Source organism: Protomyctophum bolini, assembly GCF_963924005.1.
Source record: "Protomyctophum bolini genome assembly, chromosome: 15".
In the NCBI taxonomy this organism is placed as follows: Eukaryota; Metazoa; Chordata; class Actinopteri; order Myctophiformes; family Myctophidae; genus Protomyctophum; species Protomyctophum bolini.
In genome coordinates, this window is record NC_137876.1 from 13,216,738 (window position 1) to 13,233,693 (window position 16,956).

At 44.6% G+C, this 16,956-nt stretch overlaps 1 protein-coding gene across 1 annotated transcript in view; it reads left to right on the forward strand.

Annotated features, from left to right (window-relative positions):
- LOC308329723 (adhesion G-protein coupled receptor G1-like) overlaps positions 1 to 15,488 on the forward strand; it is a gene marked incomplete at its 3' end in the record, with an annotated part of 33,918 nt that extends 18,430 nt beyond the window's left edge. The window contains exons 19-21 of the mRNA XM_080784221.1: positions 1,982 to 2,062; positions 2,365 to 2,427; positions 15,483 to 15,488. Of these exons, the coding sequence (XP_080640347.1) occupies positions 1,982 to 2,062; positions 2,365 to 2,427; positions 15,483 to 15,488 (150 nt within the window). The remainder of the gene's footprint in view (positions 1 to 1,981; positions 2,063 to 2,364; positions 2,428 to 15,482) is intronic.
- Between the last annotated feature and the right edge of the window lie 1,468 nt (positions 15,489 to 16,956).

The following is a 16,956-nucleotide window of genomic DNA, read 5'->3' on the forward strand; positions in this document are numbered from 1 at the left end:
CTTCAGTGCAGGAGGTGTCTGAAATTGGTCCATCGGTGGAGTAAAACGCAGCCTGAAAGCATCAAGTGAGACGTTTTAGTGTAAGTGGTGTAGGAAAGAAGTTCCACAGGCAGATGCAGCCGAGCAAGAGGGCCTATTAGTACAGTAGATGGAGAGGCCTATAGAATTGGTGGCTAGCTTCCGCACTCTTGGCTACATGCCGAATGCAGATGGAAGGATGAACCCTGCGGTGATGGCAAGGGTACAGAGCGAATGGAAGAAGTTCAGGGAACTCATGCTTTTCCCAACATGCAAGGCCCCATCCCTGAAGATGAAAGGGCTAGTGCACTACTGCACTCGTATTGTAACAAAAGTCGCATGACGTATGGAAGCGAGACCGAGCAGCGATGGAGGATCAAATGGATGCGCGCCGGGTCACAACGTGAGAGAAAGACGAGTGCTGAACTGAGACAGAGGATGAGTAGGGGGAGGATGTGGTGAGGAGGGGCGGATTGAGATGTTAGACACTTTGTATACTGAAAGAAGCAAATGACTGCATGGGAGAAGATGATGAACAAGACCCACTGGCGGGCCAAATAAGACTTGGCAGACGACGATGTCGGCTGACATGAGAGCGCTCAGCATCAACCATGAGGTGACCATGGACTGTCCCCGGTGGAAGTGAGCCATAGCGAGGATTCAGTCCATAGTGGTGCCTGGAATGACTTAAAACAGAGGATGATGATGATGATATCTTATCTTAATTATTTCCTCCTTCGAGTGTGATTTACTTAGATATCTCATTACTACTAGTTTGGTCCAAAACTCGAGACATAAAAGACAGATGAGATCCAAGAGCATCTGGATTGTCTCAAACTGTGTCTCGTTTGCCTGCTGTGACTTGGCTGTCATTTGGGCTTTAAAATTCACACTTGGTTAAGCTGTGGTATTTGCTTCACACAAGTTTTCCCACAATGACAGAGGATTTAGTTGAAGGATGGATGATTTGGCTGATTCACCCAGTGTCTTCATGCTGCATTGTTCTGATCTCTTCAGAAAATGCCTGGCTCCAGCTCATACCTAGCTCCACCAATGTATAAATAATGGCTGCAATTAATAAAGTCTGATATCTAACACAATTAGACATCTCCAGGAAAACATCCATCTTTGTCAAAGTGAAGAAAAGAAATCTAAGCATCCATTCAATATGTTATTCACATGTGTACAACAGTACATTGAGAAAAGTAATCCTGAGCTCCTTAAAAGTTCTATTGGTAACTAAATAAATCAAATAAATGGTTTACAAAGTGATTAGAGTGATAACACATGTTATAAAGGCTATTTTGCACAGATATGAATACATATTGTTGGCTTGTGTTGACATTTTGACTTGCCCTTTTGGTGTGCCTTGGTTTTAAAACCAATGGTGTATACTGTAGGGTGCAAGTGTTTATATGTGTATATGCAGGCGTGCAGATGTGCATGCATGGATATGTGCATGCTCTTAGCCCACAGGGATCTGTTTTTAGTTAGACCACAGTATTGCTCAAGTGTGGTATTCTGTGTCTATGTTTCTTTTGTCTTTCCTGGAGAGGCCGTATTCAGCCTATAGAGCACACGCACACACGCACACACACACACGCACGCACGCACGCACACACACACACACACACACACACACACACACACACACACACACACGCACACACACACACGCACACACACACACACACACACACACACACACACGCACACTCCCCCAAAGTGTGAGAATTTCTCACTACATAAATAACGGCACCAAGCCCTCACGAGGAGTGAGGAGTGGGAGGCATCTGCTCCTCATGCCAGCTGTAATCAAATTGTGTTTGAATTTGTGTGTTTGCCTTTTGGTTAGTGGCAATTTAATGTCAGGGGGTCCACCAGAAACATTTTGTTTCCTGGAACATAAGAGTTCATCTCCTCTATTGGTACATTCTTAATGTCTCTCGTTTGTCATTCACAGGGGCCTGTGAACACACGGATGTGGCTCACTGGGCCCACAGAGAACTGTCCCAATAATGCGGTCCAACTCTTTTACACGATGGTATCAGGCAGACCGCACAATCTGGTGGCTTGGTGGAGTGTTCATTATTTTGCAACGAGTAAATCTTCCAAAAATGCTGCTTTTAATGTGTTCATTATATCACCCTGCGTTGTGAGGAAAGCATGGGCTTCTTCCCTGCAGTTGGTCAATAATAACACGTTTCAGAACATCATGTGAGATTTCACAACTCCATGCTGGTAAAGCAAAGTCACACTGACTCAGACGACGATGACAAAAAGAAGAAAAAGAGAGAGTCTGACTCTGTGGGATTCACAGTTAGAACGTGGCGTCTGTGTTTACAGCCGAAGCGTAACATCAAGAGTCCGGACTGCCAAAGAGCTCCAAGTGATTCCATGCCGGCAGAGGTATTGACTGAGATGGTGGCAGAGGTTAATCTGGAACATACTTGCAACTATGTCTGCCGGTGTTATCCTGCCGTCCCAGTCTCCCCAGCTTGATTTATGGACTTCATCTCACCCGCTGTCCGCCGCGTCGCTTCTCAAGACTTAACGGATTAGTGGATGTGACGTCAGGCGGGATTCCCCGTGCGTGCCTCCGTCTAATACTCGCACATTTCACGGGGCCTTGTTTGTGTTTCTCCACATCTGTGTGTACTGTGTATATAATATATGCCGTAGATTACCCCCAGGTAGAATGAATCTGCAAGTGTTGACACAACTTCAGTTAAACACTCCCCATAGCTTTAGTAGACTGCACTGTAAAATGCACGGCAGTGGTTCTCAAAGTGGGATCTGGGGAGCCCCAGGGGACCTTTGGGGGTTCCAGTGGGTCCCCAGCAAAAAAAATAAAAAAATAAGTAGTTTAGCCCCAATGAGAGAATGTATCAGAATTACTATTCAGATCACAGGTTTCACTCTCAGTTAAATCCTCACCAACCAACTTTAGTAGCCTACAGAATTGTCTCAAAACAACCAAAAACTTCTCTTATGGCGGTATACCTGGCACAAAGTCTTTTCAGATGGGTGTTCACGGCCTAATATGTATAAATTTCCTTGACATGAAAATGTTTGAGAACCATTGCAATAATATGGCGTTCTAAGCGCTGCTCAAATCTCATTGGGCTGTTTTGCTGAGCTGATGAGAGCCCACTAAACAGTGGAGAATAGAGTCAACACAGTCAGTGACTGAGAAACGCTGCCTGAATCCAGAGAATTAGGACCACATGTGCCCCCCCCCCCCCCTGCCCTCAAAGTCAATTATTCATTTATTTAGCACTACTGTAGCAAAAACTTTAGAACGGCTGGAGTCACGCTCTTGATGACAGCGCCCGTGCCACTTCCAGAGTTTGTGGTGAAATGCACTGATTGCAGGTTGACCTCCAGCGCGTTCGTGTCACGTCTCGGCCTGCTCTTGAGGACACCTTGTATACTGTATGCTGTCACATCAAAGAGGTTGAGGACACCTTGTATACTGTATGCTGTCACATCAGGAGGTTGAGGACAACTTGTATACTGTATGCTGTCACATCAGGAGGTTGAGGACAACTTGTATACTGTATGCTGTCACATCAGGAGGTTGAGGACACCTTGTATACTGTATGCTGTCACATCAAGAGGTTGAGGACACCTTGTATACTGTATGCTGTCACATCAAAGAGGTTGAGGACACCTTGTATACTGTATGCTGTCACATCAGGAGGTTGAGGACACCTTGTATACTGTATGCTGTCACATCAGGAGGTTGAGGACACCTTGTATACTGTATGCTGTCACATCAAGAGGTTGAGGACACCTTGTATACTGTATGCTGTCACATCAGGAGGTTGAGGACACCTTGTATACTGTATGCTGTCACATCAAAGAGGTTGAGGACACCTTGTATACTGTATGCTGTCACATCAAAGAGGTTGAGGACACCTTGTATACTGTATGCTGTCACATCAGGAGGTTGAGGACACCTTGTATACTGTATGCTGTCACATCAGGAGGTTGAGGACACCTTGTATACTGTATGCTGTCACATCAGGAGGTTGAGGACACCTTGTATACTGTATGCTGTCACATCAAAGAGGTTGAGGACACCTTGTATACTGTATGCTGTCACATCAGGAGGTTGAGGACACCTTGTATACTGTATGCTGTCACATCAGGAGGTTGAGGACACCTTGTATACTGTATGCTGTCACATCAAGAGGTTGAGGACACCTTGTATACTGTATGCTGTCACATCAGGAGGTTGAGGACACCTTGTATACTGTATGCTGTCACATCAAAGAGGTTGAGGACACCTTGTATACTGTATGCTGTCACATCAAAGAGGTTGAGGACACCTTGTATACTGTATGCTGTCCCATCAAGAGGTTGAGGACACCTTGTATACTGTATGCTGTCACATCAAAGAGGTTGAGGACACCTTGTATACTGTATGCTGTCACATCAAGAGGTTGCGTGGCTCCTGCAGTGCAGCGTTGCAGTCCCGCCCCCTACGAGAACCCTGGAAATAATTCCCTGTTCATTTTCCCCATAGACATTTCAAAAATAATTTATTTATTATTATTTATCACTTTGAACGCATAGCCCGCGTTCCACAACATTTATTCCATTGTTCTTCCATGTTAAACCCGTTATTTGTTTAATGTGTTTAATTCGCCGTTGTTAGATGGTGCCTGTAAAAATCCGCTTTTGTCACGGACATTGTGACGAGGCGGATGCGTTATGATGTCGTAACCGGAAATCAAACAACCGCCGGCTTGAACGCTAGGGCTTCTGGGAAACTGAGCCCAATTCAAAGTGAACGAGGGGGTAGGGACAATCTTGGCTCGCTTTGCTGTTTGTCTGTGATCGAGGAAGTGGCTTTTTTGTCGGCTCAATAACAAATGATGGGAGTGTTTTCAAGCGGATTTTCATGGATCAAAGGCGCAAACACTTCGTGTATGCTCCAAAGGCAATTAACAATCCCGCTGACAGAATGTTGTCATATTAATTAGACTATAATGGGTGGAATGTGTTAAGCCTCGTACAAAGCCAACTGGAGTTGTGACAAATCATGACAACAAACAATTATTTGGGCCATACGAATAATTAGAAAGAAGAAAAAAACGGCAGGTTACAACACTTTTTGTTGTTTTTCTTATTTGGAATTATTTGTTCGGCCCAAAATATTGTGTTTGTTGTCATGATTTGTCACAACTCCAGTTGGCTTTGTCCGCAGCGTAAACGTCTTTAAATAAAGACTTTTTGAAATGGTGGGAAATGAACAGGGAATTCACTTCTGGGTCTCTCGTCGTCATGAAAGGGGGCGGGTCTGCGACGCTCTATATGGTACCTTGTCATGGAGGTTACATCACACGCACACAGCGTACAAATGTTGTCTCACGCTGGCCTCCCAGACCAACAATATGAGGTTTCATTTCAGAGATTAAAGGGATAAACAATAAACCCTCTAGTTTGTTTTTCAATGTCCCGAAGCTGTGGTGCCGTGGAACTTGAGCTGCATTTGTACAGCATCTTCTCCCGAAGCGTTTTACAATGTATGCATTACCCTCGCCCCTCCGCATGCGTGTGCGCGCACACACACACACACACACACACACACACACACACACACACACACACACACACACACACACAGTGTGTGGAGGCAGCCACGCAAGGTGCCAACCAGCTGGCAGCTGGTCAGGAGCAGTTAGGGGTTCAGTGCCTTGTCTACAGTATGCCAGCAGGGAATTAACCTGGGAGCACTCTCCAGTTCCCAGACAATCGCTCTGTCACGAATCCCACATGCAGATTCATGTTAATGCAGCCCAACATTCCCATCTTTATTGCTATTCCTGCTGGCAGGACAATAGAGGAGATGTGTATGTGGTGGAGAGAGCGATGTATAGAGACATGCACGTTGGCGTGAGCATCTGCTGGATGACATCAATGGGAACCGGTTGAACACGTCCATTCACTGCCCGGGTCCTCGTGCGCCCTTTTTCCTCCAGCCGTCCCCTGCAGATGGCACCCAGGAACTGTAAACTCTGGGTGACCTGTGGGTGTGCATGTCATTCCTGACCCCTCCCTGAGCCTGGTCAGAATGTGTCTTTCACATGGGCGGACGGCCAAAGCAAATAAACCAGCAACACGCCAGCTAGTGGGGGCGTGAAAGGGGTCACTGGGGGGCTCGCCGGGAGTTGCTGCTGGGAGTGACAGCGGGGGGGGACATGGTCACGCAAAGAAAACAAGCCCAGCAAGAGTGAGCCAGCCTTCTCACGCAGGGGCCCAGACGTGTGTCTTGTCATGCAACAGCCACCGAATCAGCCCAAATGTGGGCTGACGGATGTAATAAAGCAAGGGAGCAAAGGAGGAGCGGACGGATGAGCAGCTCTCCCTTCTTCTCCAGGGAGAGAAAAGGATGATATATTGGTCACTTTTATAGAGCTCATGTGTGCAGGCCACATGTTCTGCATAGTTAGGATTCGAAGGTTCGAAATTAGAAGAAGACCTCAGTGGTTTACCCCAATGGCCTTGGATAACCTTCAGAAAAAAGGAAATAAAAAGATCAAGTCGGAGCTTAACAAGCTATATAGTACATGTATCTTTTTTTATGGTTAATTTATCATGGCCACATGTTCCTCCACTCAGAAATGTTTGCATCCTTCAAATCTGATTTACAACACGGCCAATGGCGGGTGGTGTTTAAAAGAACCTTCACACGAAATATATTTGCTCTATTCGCAATACCACTCACGAATTCTTGCAGTTACCATTTTTTGGCATGGTATTGATTCAATATAAAACATGAGCCATACAAGTTGTGACACCCTCATCTCAATCATTTTGACAATCAAGCGGGTCACGCTTTCGCGTCGAGTTTATCACCCTTTATTTTTTGCCTTTCTGCCTTTTTATTGATAGTTTCAAGTGAAGACGGACAGGAAAGAGGGAGGGAGAAAATGTCGTCATGAACGGGACTCGAACATGCAACACGCTGTCAGGCCAGAGCATGACCAGTAGGCCAGCGGACGCCCGAGTTTATCACACGTTTTCAAAGTGAAAGCCTGGATTGATGTTTGCTGTGACGGAGACAGGCTTGAAAAGATATCATGGCTGGCTCTAGCATCATTCAAACTCACTATCGGATGTTTAAATCTTATAAATTATTTTGCATCGCTCCAGTGCTTTTGGAGTAAATCAACTCACTATTACAGTCAGAGTTACATACGGCCATCGCACGCTATACACCCAACAAATCTTGAAGGACAAGGTCAGGAAGAAGCTAAGTCCTGTACAAGGCCTATAGGGAGAGACTCAAACGTTTCTTCCCTCAGGCCATTCAGACCGTGAATGATGACATAGCCTAGGGACCCCCCCCCCCCCCACACACACACACACACACACACAAGCCCCCCCCCCCCCCCCCCATGGATCTTGCCTCCCCCTTGCACATATGGATATATCTATTTATATTATTTTATTGATGCAACATTTTTATGGAATACTTTGTCCATATGCTGTTTACTCTTAGTCTTGTCTGGCTCGTTATATTTGCACCATATCCATAATGTCACTGTTTTTTAAAGTGTTTAAACGTACTTACTTTTTTTCCCCCTCTTCACATCTAGTGTTTAAACGCTTAGAAGCCACAACGCTAGTTAATACAATGACGCAGGATTCCGTGTGAGACGAGGGTTAAGAAGGGACAGAGTTCTGACTTCCTTGAAAAGCGTTGCAATAAACTCTAAATACACGACTTTAACCTAAGCGCTGGTAGGACTAGCCGAGGGTCAGTGATTGGTGATTAGACCAGCCTCCATCCACCTTAAGGAAGTCAGATGATGTGAGGAGGGGTATGTTAGCTAACATATAGGTGGTCTTTGCCAGATGTGAGGTGCAGGGCGCCTCTTGGCCTCTGACGGAACATATGGAATACATTGTGCGTGCGGGACTCCTTGGAGACCGATGCTTCTGCAACTATTTGACTGGTGAGGCAACCCCCCCCCCCCCCCCCCCCTTCAATCTCTCCACGGGATCGCTGGGATTCAGAAATGTATCACCTTCAGTACAGGGAAGAACGTGCTGCAGAGTGACCCATGTAGGGGCAGAGTGACCCATGTAGGGACAGAGTGACCCATGTAGGGGCAGAGTGACCCATGTAGGGACAGAGTGACCCATGTAGGGGCAGAGTGACCCATGTAGGGGCAGAGTGACCCATGTAGGGGCAGAGTGACCCATGTAGGGGCAGAGTGACCCATGTAGGGGCAGAGTGGCCCATGTAGGGGCAGAGAGGACGCACCCATGTGTAGAGCCGTGAGGGAGATACAGGGGGTCCCCGCAGCTAAATGATAGTTTGGAACCAAATGGACCCTTATGGGTCTGTAACTCTGAGAGTGTACACTCCCAGAGTTAAATTAACATTGATTCTACAATATAAATTGGGGGTCCCAGATTTTTCCCAGATAGAAATGCCATTAAATGGGGGTACGTAGACTAATGCATGTCAAACTTGGGGTTCATACCCTGAAGAAGGCTGCTGAAACGTTGGTTTAATAAAGTTTCTAGCATCGTGACTACGAGCTGTGCGGCCTCTATCCTTTCTTAGTCAAACTGGGGGTCCTTGAAATTAAAAGGGCTGAGAATCACTGCTAGAGCCGTACAAATCCCTGGCCCTCTTTTCAAATGGGGGTCCGTGGGGCTAATTGGTGTCATTTTGGGGGTCCTTGACATGAAAAGGTTTGGGAACCGCTGGTGTAGACCATGCAGCGGTGTGGGATACATATGCATGCGCGCACGCACGCACGCACGCACAGCAACACATCCTGAAACTGTCCAGAGCTCAGGGACTAATTTATCTATTATCTGATAAAATATCAAACATTATGTAACGCAGTAATTACAGACAGCTGAAAGGAGCTTTCGTTACCCACTTTTAAAAGAAACCAAGGTGCAGCCATTCTTGGATTTGTCCGTCTTTAGTACGGTCTTCACATTTCCAAGGTGACTCGCTCCAAGTCGAGCCATTGTGCACATTGTTTAAGCAGGGTATTGAATGTCTCCAGAACTGCCCCCTGAGGTCAGTATAATCATGTCAATGAATTACTAAACATATCAAACACAGGAAAAGGCATATCATCCCCTATGAAATAGAGGGCCAACTTCAGAATTAATTTCACATGCCTGTGAAATTGTTCCCAAACAATGACAGGGCATCACTATATAGCTGGGCCTGTAGGGCTCCTGAAAACAGACTCCATTGTTTCCCCGCTAATCATATTTTCTTTGGTTTCATTTGGTAAATTAACTAGAATCCAGCAAACTCTTGGCCCTCTTCGCTTCACTTCATCTTTTACTTTTTACCCACTTCTTGCCGTGTCTTACTGTACTTATAGACTAATATAATGTGTTGAGTTAAATACATTTATGAACCATCTCTATAATACAGTTGTTTGTGGGTCTGCACGTCTTCATATGCACGCTCACACCACCAGGTCAGATTGGACATTTCATAGTGTTATGATGAGGCAGGTTGTGGCTTTGACTTACTTGACTTAAGCCCGTTGCTCCTCTGGGGTGCATAGGCCGTTGACAAATGTCCTCCATTTCACTCGGATTTTAGCCGTTCTTTCGAGATCTCCCCAGTTAAGCCCTCTCTCTGCCATTTCTGCCTCGATACTTCTTCTCCAGCTGTTCCTGGGGCGACAGGATTGGCAGGTTGTGGCAGGTTGTGGGCAACCTTAAAAAGAAAAATCATACTTTAGCATTTAACCTTTCATAACTTAAATTGTACACCATTGCGAAAGAGGCCCGTAACTTTGCACAAATATGGAGATGACACCATAGACTGTCCTCCACATACTCTGATGATGTCCGCCGCATTTGTACCCATTTCACATATTATACGCATTAAGTCAACCTGGGGCAATGCTGTGCGTACCATGCTAGTTTAATAGATTCCACTCAACAATAGACAAGGATGCTACATGTCATCACTTAAAAGCTTACAAGCACTTCAATGATTGATGTTTTTCGACATAGCCTGGAGCTGAAAATGGGTATATCAAAGAAAGGAACAAAAAAGTAGGCTAAGATTATTCACTGTGCCATATTCTCCCTCCACGAAATTAGACCAGCGAATGGCTATTAGTCTGCCGACAGTTATGCGTTTACATTCCCGCCAATTCACGGCAGCACCAAAAAGAACATACCTTATATAGACAAAATGTCAGCCTCCACAAGTGCCGCATGGGCTTAGCTTGTCTGATTCCAAGACAGAGGAGAAAGCAACTTCTCCATGGACTGTAGAAATGACTAAATCAAGAACTACCCTGGGTTGTGTGTGCTGCTGTGCCTCAAGCTAAACTGTACGTGTGCAAGTTTCACGGAGACCAGATTGATATCATTCCTCGTAAATGATTATTCCCACTGGGGCCAGCCTGAAAATCATGAAAATCATTTGGAGGCTTGCAGACTGAAGACAGGTAAGATGATAAAAGACCCTGAAACGTGCTAGCGGATTCTATGTGATATGGGAACTGACCTGCGTCCGTGCCTGCATGCACATTGGCGTCGTCATGCCGGCTAGCGTGCATGCGTACCTGCGAGCTTGCATGCACTCTGGAGTAAGACGTAATTTCAAGCAAATTCAATTGATTTGCTTTAGCTCAAAAGGCCAATGGTTCAGTTTTTTTTCCACGTGGGCCTAACCTCTCTATGAGACACGGTCTGAATCACAGAGAGGGTGAAAGGTGGGCCGCAGAAGTGTGCCAGAAACCCGCCAGCACAAAGCCATAATGAAACTGGGGCTGGAAAATGAGCGTGATTGTGTGAAACTGAAATTAAGATACAGAGCGGACTCCTCCGTGTGTATCCCGGACCTTTACACAGTACAGAGGTGGGTTTTTTGTGCACTACAAGACATGAATAGTCACAACGCTCACTTGTTTTCAGTTGTAGTACAGTAACTACAATGGTGTACAATACATTTCAATCCTGATTTATACTTTATCCTGGTGTTGCTACAAGCTCACAAAAACCTTCACTCTGCCTCACGGGTCACAGGTTGTTATGTATGGCGTCCCCAATTTTCATCTTATGCGACTTACATGCTGTTCGCGGATGTCCTGTTATCACTGTAGGCTACTGAACTGAAGGCATGAATGAATGGCCTGGAAGTGGGAGCCCGTTTTTCTTTTTGAGTGGTGCAACCACTCTATTATAGACAACTATGTGTGTCCTTGGTTGGCTGGCTGTGTCCCTGGGTCTGAGCACGGAAATAGCATATTTTCTCCACCAAGTGTTTTGGATGCGGGGCGGCTCGCCGGAACCGGCACCGGCGAGCCGAGCCGAAAAGTAACGAAAAAGTTACTTTTTGAAGTAACGCTTTACTTTTTGGTTTAAGTAACAGTAAAGTAACTAAGTTACTTTTGAAATGATGTAACTAGTAACTGTAACTAGTTACTTTTTCAAAGTAACGGTCCCAACACTGGTCCTGTCGCACCGTGTGCTGCGCTTGTTAAAACAGTATGTCTTCAGTAGAGTTAACTCTAAATAACTTTGCTTTAAGCAGTGACGTCATGTGACAGCCACAGTGGGCAGCCCTCACTTCACATGAGTGTGATTTTGTGTATACTTCATTGTCTGATGAAGAGCCGCTCTATGAGGGTCGAAACGTCACTCACGTCCACTGGAGGAAACCAAATATTTCTTTATCTTTGGAGCATGATCCAGTGTGCTGCCTTTATTGTTTTAGGAACCCTATATAGATTTAGGGCTCCATTTTTGTCACAGCTAAACCCCTTATCCATAAACCTCTTTGCCTTTTTTTTACTATTTTGAAAAACATTTTTGAATAGTTCAGCCAATCTACATTGACACGTTGTGAGCTTGTAGACTCATGGCCATTTAAACTATTCAAAAATGTTTTGCAAAATTGTAAAAAAAGACAAAGAAGTTTAGGGATAAGGGCTTTAGTGGTGACAAAAATGGAGCCCATAGTCTCTGGCTGCGCTCTCTTGTTTAAGACCGTAGCCCAATCAGGGACCAGCATCTCTGGTTACTTCATCATCAACAGCTAATAAGGGACCACCATTCTTGGTGACGTAACTAAGGTACGGTACGTTTATACGGTCATATCAGTTTATTGGGGTAAGCGGTGATGCCAGTGGTGAGCACACCTCATGGCACGCTCCGCTTGTGCACAAGTAGGCCATACATGGCCTACTCCTATATGTGCAAGGCGCAAGTAGGCATCTCGACAGAGTGCATTTCTAGTTATTTGCGCAAGCAGAGCGCGCAAGTAATCGTTTTAGTTTTCGCCGTTTGATGTATATGCACCGTGCCAGCATATGACATAATGACTACTTGATATGGCAGTGGTGTCAGATTACATACATGTATACATAGGGGCATTACCTTTAATCCTCCCGGCACTGATCGACATATACGTCACCATCGAAAGCCGTCACTCATCCGTATTAATTACAACATTACGTAATTAATTGTTGTTAATTACGTAACGAAAAAATGAATTTGAAATGCTTGAATAGAATTACCTTCATGATCCTTCATGTTCTTCAACAGTTCTTCAACAGAAGATCATGAAGGTAATTCATGTTCTTCTTTCACAGAGAAGCTGAGATTTGACAGTCGACAGTACAGTAGTGTGAAACAAGCAAGTAGGCACTCGACAGAGTGCAGTTCTAGTTATATCTTATTTCATGTACCACACATGCACATACTCAAATGCTTAAAAAGAAAGAAACAAACTATACAATAATCGTAAATAACGATTATAGTCCCATCCGTATTGGAACTGAAAGTAATTAAGCCAGCTGCTGCCACGAGGCCTGGCGCACATTCTCTCTCACACAGAGAAGCCTTGATCTGTGGACATATACCGTAAATTATACCATGGAGTCAGAGGCCGCCCCTCACCAAAAGCCAAATATGACAAGGAAAGCCTTTGAAGATAGGAAGGAGTCCATTCCAGACTTGTGTCATTGTCATGGGTCGCAGAATGAGCTACATCAGCTCTAGAGCGCTCATGCACTCATGGACAGAGCGTAAACACTTCAGAAGCTTGTCTCAGCTATTTCGACCCTTCACCCAAGGGAGTGGATCTACTGGAGAACGATACAGGTCTGTCACCCCGATAGCAATAGGCTAGTTCAGAGGAAGTGAATGAGCTGAGTAAGTGTCAACGAGGAAGGAATGAAGGAAGTGGAGACTCTTGAGAATGACAGTGACGATATAATACAGATGACAGTCGTTAAGCGCTTTCTATTGTGGAGAGGCTCTTGATGAGTGGATAATGGAGACAGGCTTTTTAAATGGCCTGTGAAATTCCTCCTTCCGCTGTCAAGACAGGAAGGAGGGGTTTTAAAGCAATATGATATACAGTAGGAACGATAAGCAAGCAATAAAGTAACACAAATGAAGAACGTATTGTGTCACTAGCACTGACATGCTGAGAGTTGGGCCTCAAAACAAGCCACATTGTGAAGTGGTCCCATCATGCAGTGGCGGAAGAAGAACTCACATTTTGAATTTAAGTAAAAGTATCAATACCATACTGTAAAAAGAAGTCTGGTATTCAAAAGTATTCCCATTCAAATATACTTAAGTGCTGAAAGTAAAAGTACTCATTATGCAGAATGTTCCATTTCACAAGTTTCCAAATCTATAAAAATGCATTGAAAATGGCAGATCTACAAGCTCACTTTGCAATGCGTTGTGAGCTTGTAGATATTTTCAAATATACATAGGACTGAAGTGGTTAATGTATGTTTTGTAATAACAATCAAAATCTACAGTACACACACAGTAAATAGTAATTAAAGTTTTTAAATAATTGTAGTGGAGTAAAAGTACAATATTTCCCTCTGAGATGTGGAGCAGAAGGAAAAGTATTGAAAAAGTCCTATCATGTAGAAAAGCATTAGTGAAACCGAGGGCCGAGAAGAAAGACGGAAGTCAAAACTTGCTGATCTGAAACGCATTGCAAAATGCTGTGAGCTATTGATCGGCTATTTTTTATTGTCTTTCTTTGGGTTATTTTATATAAATATAAAACTTGATGTTTAACCAATATAAAGTGTTAACGAGAACTTGGAATACAATGGGACAATTGGAACACAGGTTCAAATTTGTTCTCTTTTTTTTTTTTTAACTTTTGATGACTATTGATGACTCTTACTCTTAAGCCTCAAGTGTGTTTTCAACACAGCTATAGTATAATCTATTTATCATTTCTCTGTGTTAGAAGAATAAGGTATTATGCTAATGCTTCCATTAGGGTCTGATCAATAAACATCACCATGAACAAATAGTCTCACTTCACTGGATTAAACTCAAAATAATGGCTGACCAAAATCTGTCTTCAATACGGAAGCAGACCTGAGGTCCTCCGTTACTAATTTCAGGGACATGGTGCAGATTATCAAAACACATCTACACCAATCAAACACTGTTGATCTATTATGTATACTTTCTAACCATAATATACACATAAAATTGCTCTGCAAATGTAAAAAATTGAAAAAGCAAATACTTGGGTGGCAATACTGGAAAGCACTCTGCAGCCGTCCTGATTTAAAGTGACTCAAGTACATTTCCTGGTCTCGGTAAAGATCCTGTCTGCACTACAGTAATTATTTCACAATTTACACTCCCAGATACACAAGGCTGTGGCAGGCCGCACATAATGAACACAGCTCTACCATAAGGCCACCCACACACACACCCTTATTTCACACAAATGCATGTTTCCACTTTGGCACTGATTTCCGGCTTCTTGTTTAATTTACTGAAATTGTCACGTAATGCTGTGATTTAACAGAACCATGAAAATTCATTCTGTACTTCTGTCAAACAGAATCCTTTTCTTAACCACTTAAGGCAAGCCCTATATAGTTTTTGTACGACAATTGTACGATCTATACAAGCTCAGAACTTTATTTCTTATAATTTATTTTTTGTAGTATAACATTTTTAAACAATTCTTTACAATTTTTATTTTACATTTATTTGTTTTGCTATTTTTGTCTATGACATGCCCAAAATAGGAACATGCATGCAAATTCAATGTGTGCACTGCAGTATCTAGCCCGGACTGAACTCTGGCGATACCAGCGGCTCATCTGAAGAGTGTAAGCAGTGAAGAGGGGTGGTGTGTGTGGTGTGGTGTGGTGTGGTGCGGTGCGGTGCGGTATGGTGCGGTGGTGTGGTGCGGTGCGGTGCGGTATGGTGCATGGTATGGTGTGGTGGTGTGGTGTGGTGTGGTGTGGTGCGGTGCGGTGCGGTGCGGTGCGGTGCGGTGTGGTGTGGTGCGGTGCGGTGCGGTGCGGTGCGGTGCGGTGCGGTGCGGTGCGGTGTGGTGCGGTGCGGTGTGGTGTGGTGTGGTGTGGTGCGGTGTGGTGTGGTGTGGTGTGGTGTGGTGCGGTGCGGTGTGGTGTGGTGTGGTGCGGTGCGGTGTGGTGTAGGTCTGAGGAGGGGGGTCTGGGGAGGGGGGTCTGGGTAACCCGACCGCTTGGTGACCCGGCTTCGTTTTCAGGATACTAAAATGTAGCGAGCTGCTCAAGCGGAACGTGTTGAGGTGCAAAAGAGAGGGAATCACGGAACATTATCCGCCCAATTACACAATGAGAAGAGCGGCCTGCTGGGAGTATCCCCGCTGCACGACACGTAATGTTCAGCGGTGGGCCTGTGGGCCAGCCTGGCCTCATGCCCCTCTCCCACCTGCAGCCAGGGAACATGGCCTGGGATGGCCTTCTGCATGTCTCAAAGAGACACAGAGACAAAACAAGTTTAGGGACACATGTAGGAAGAAATTAAAACAAAAGGAGAGAGAGAGAGAGAGAGGAAAAAGGAGTACAAAATTAACGGAACGACTGTTGCTCATAGGCCTAACAGATTATGACTAGAAACACTACGTGGTCATTTTGGTATCGTCTTGCAAAAGCACACGCGCACACACGCACACCACAGAAAGTCAGATTTCTCTGCAGTCAGCAAAATTCAAGGGAACGTCCTTATTCAACAGGTCTGTAGATACATGAGAAACGCTTGCCTCTAACCTGAATGGGTAAAGCAATGTGTAACACATACTATGTATATGATGATGTCTGCCACATGACGTCACGGGGGGGGGGGGGGGGGGGGGGGAGGATAGACATGCACACAAACTAAGTCACCACTTCATGATCAAAGGAACATAAGGTGCACGTTAATTACCGCTCACAGACTACAATCTTCTCTCTCTGTGTTCTCACAATACACACATGATTTTCTTTGGCATTCCTGCTATCTTTTGATAGCTACAGAAAAGACTCGCAGTCCAACCGGGAACACCAGAATTTGCATTTAAGTGTAATGTGCGAGCAACTCTGAAATGTAGTATTTGAATTTAAAGTTGCTGAGCTACATGTAAGATGGAAAGCCTGTTTGGACAGGGAAGATATTATACTTCTTGTTAACCAGCAGTGGTCTGACCACAGGATCTCAATAGAATGTCAATAGAAGAACAAAGAGACAACCTCCAACCACTGCATTTGTGTTAGTTATAACATATTCTCCCATACAGATTAAAATAACATTGTATTCACTAAAGTCATGGATTGCAGCTTTAATGAAGACAGTTTGACATTATTATTTTCTTTTAATGCTGTACCTACTCCCTCCAATGCACCTGTCCTAGACATACAGTCAGATGTTCCAAATAGACTCTTTTCAGTAAGTCATTTCCTCTAATTTCACCCAACTTCGACACAGTCAGCTGCAGAATGCTGTGAGACCGCTGCGGCAAACCGACAACAGTGTTGTAGCTATGACAGATGCAGTAGTGATGGGAACTTAATGATAGGTGGCTTAATGTGGGTGTTATTTGAGAAGGGAACTAGAGGTGACATTTGTTGAGACTGTATTCAACACTGTGGAAATGTCATTAATCGAAAGATT